This window comes from Lolium rigidum, chromosome 3 (assembly GCF_022539505.1).
Source record: "Lolium rigidum isolate FL_2022 chromosome 3, APGP_CSIRO_Lrig_0.1, whole genome shotgun sequence".
Classification (NCBI taxonomy): domain Eukaryota; kingdom Viridiplantae; phylum Streptophyta; class Magnoliopsida; order Poales; family Poaceae; genus Lolium; species Lolium rigidum.
The window spans coordinates 311,162,415-311,164,541 of record NC_061510.1 but is presented as its reverse complement, the minus strand read 5'-3'; the positions used below and the strand labels follow the sequence as shown (position 1 = coordinate 311,164,541).

At 61.5% G+C, this 2,127-nt stretch overlaps 1 protein-coding gene across 1 annotated transcript; it reads right to left on the bottom strand.

The window, feature by feature from the left end:
* Positions 1-402: 402 nt before the first annotated feature.
* Positions 403-1,873, bottom strand: LOC124696852 (protein JINGUBANG-like). The gene has a single exon (XM_047229514.1). It carries the CDS (start codon positions 1,831-1,833, stop codon positions 403-405), a length of 1,431 nt encoding a protein of 476 aa, XP_047085470.1. The 5' UTR covers positions 1,834-1,873.
* Between the last annotated feature and the right edge of the window lie 254 nt (positions 1,874-2,127).

The following is a 2,127-nucleotide window of genomic DNA, read 5'->3' as shown; positions in this document are numbered from 1 at the left end:
AAGCTATTGCTCAGTAGACTCCTACAACATTAGATTTGCATCGTTATTCACGCTTTTCAGTAACAAGTTGAATTGCAACTGATTTTATAATTTAGTTGCAAGTGAGGTTACAAGTACGAAATTTCCTTTAAATCATCAAATTTGTTTCGTAATCCATACCAATAGTAATTTTAACATGAATTACAATCGAGATTCAATGACATCGCTCTACTCACTACTGAGTCGGACATTGACATGGGATGGGAGAACCCGCTCTCATTGATCATTGATCCACATTTCACTTCACTCCTCAAAATACGCCCACAACTCAAACTGGTACGTTCGATCTACGTATATGTACACTCCCTGGTAAGATCTGCTTGAGTGTTTGCATGCGCGCACTTACACGCGATTGCTTCACCATCACGCAGCTGCCACGCGCATGAACTCCGGCGTTTGGTACGGCGTCCACGCTCCCGCATACCGCGCCAGAGCCGGCCGGCCTCCCCACATGTCCGACGGCTGCGGCGGTGCTGCTGGTGTTCGCTCTGCCACCCACGCCGCCTGCTCGATCGTGTCCGCGTCCGACAGGCGCCACACCTTGACCGACCCGTCGAGGCTTCCGCTGTACACCACGAACCGCCGACGGTCGCCAGAACTAGCCGCCTCCTCCTCGTCCATGGCGACACACTTCACCGGTCCGGTGTGCCCGGACAGAACGGCGAGGCTGACGTGCTCTGCCCCGTCTCGCCGCCAGACGCAGAGCGTCCGATCGGCCGAGCCGCTCACGACGACGTTGCCGGCCACAGCGAGGCACATGACCGCCATCTTGTGGCCCTTGAGCACACCGCCGTATCTGGCCTGGCCGTCGATCCAGTGCCAGTAGGTGACCATCCCGTCGGACGATCCGACGTACACGACGCGATCCTCGGATGACACGGCGATTGCGGTGACCGCGCTCTCGCCCTCCCTGAGCACCTTCTCCAGGACGTGCTTCGTCGCGCCGCCACCCTTGGCGGACACCTGCCGCCGCCACACCTTGGCGGTCCCGTCGGCCGATCCGGTGAAAACGACGTTGTCGAACACGGCCGCCGCCACGGTGTTGACGGCGTCGTCGTGCGCGCGCACGGACTCGAGGCACTTGGAGTCGGACACGCGCCACACCTTGAAGGTCCTGTCCCAGGAGGCGGAGTATAGCAGCCCGACACCCTCGTCGAGGCTGAGGGATGACACGGCGTCCGAGTGCCGGAGCCACACCGCGCGCTTGCGTCCCTTTCGCTCCGTCTGTACGTAGCCGGTGGGGTTGACGGCGCTCCTGAGGTAGTCGGCGAGCTTCGGGAGCGAGCCCACCTGGCGGTGCGCCGCGGGGATGGCCGCGTCGTCGGCGCGCCACACGCGCACCTTGCCGTCCTGGTGGCCGGTGAAGATGCGGCCGTCGGCCGCGACGACGATCGCTTTGACCAGGCCGCTCGCGGTGCGGAACGACCCCACGAGCTCGCGGTTGTCCCGCCACACGCGCACGTTCCGGGAGTCGGTGCCGGTGTAGAGGACGTCCCCGGTGGCTGCGAGCGAGTAGACGTGCCCGTCCTCCTTGACCAGAGACGCGATGAGGCCCATCGCGCCCGGCTCGGCGGTGGCGCCGAGGCCCGGGAAGTGCGCCCACGGCGACTTGGGAGTGGGCGGGGTGGAGGCGTAGCGGGACGTGGTGGGCGAGGCGTCCCCGTCCGTGGTGGCGTAGGAGGAGCAGCTGTGGCCGTCGTCGTCGGAGACGGAGGTGGAGGAGGAGGAGAAGGACCTCGGCGAGCAGGCTGGGTCTTGGCGGAAGAAGTGGAGGAGCTTCTGGTGGTTGCCCATGACGATGATGTTTGATCGATCAGCTGGTGGATTTGCGTCCTTTTATGTTGAAGAAGTGAAGCCGACTCGAATATGGAATGACCTAGTTCGCAAGGAAGGCCGACTGACACCGAAAGGGAGGAGGAGTCGGAGAGAAAGCTTGCGAGATTGGAGAAGAGGAGGAGGAGCAGCGGCGGTATATATATCGCCTAGAGACGCTGCGAGACAGAAAGCAGATGGATGCCGTGGGAGCCGCGACGTTCCGACAGGTGGATCTGGATGATTGAACGCTTCCATTTGAGGAGGGTTTTGGGT

What these genes read in the sequence shown, in the direction of transcription:
- LOC124696852 (XM_047229514.1), bottom strand. Translation starts at nt 1,833, where the DNA reads ATGGGCAACCACCAGAAGCTCCTCCACTTCTTCCGCCAAGACCCAGCC.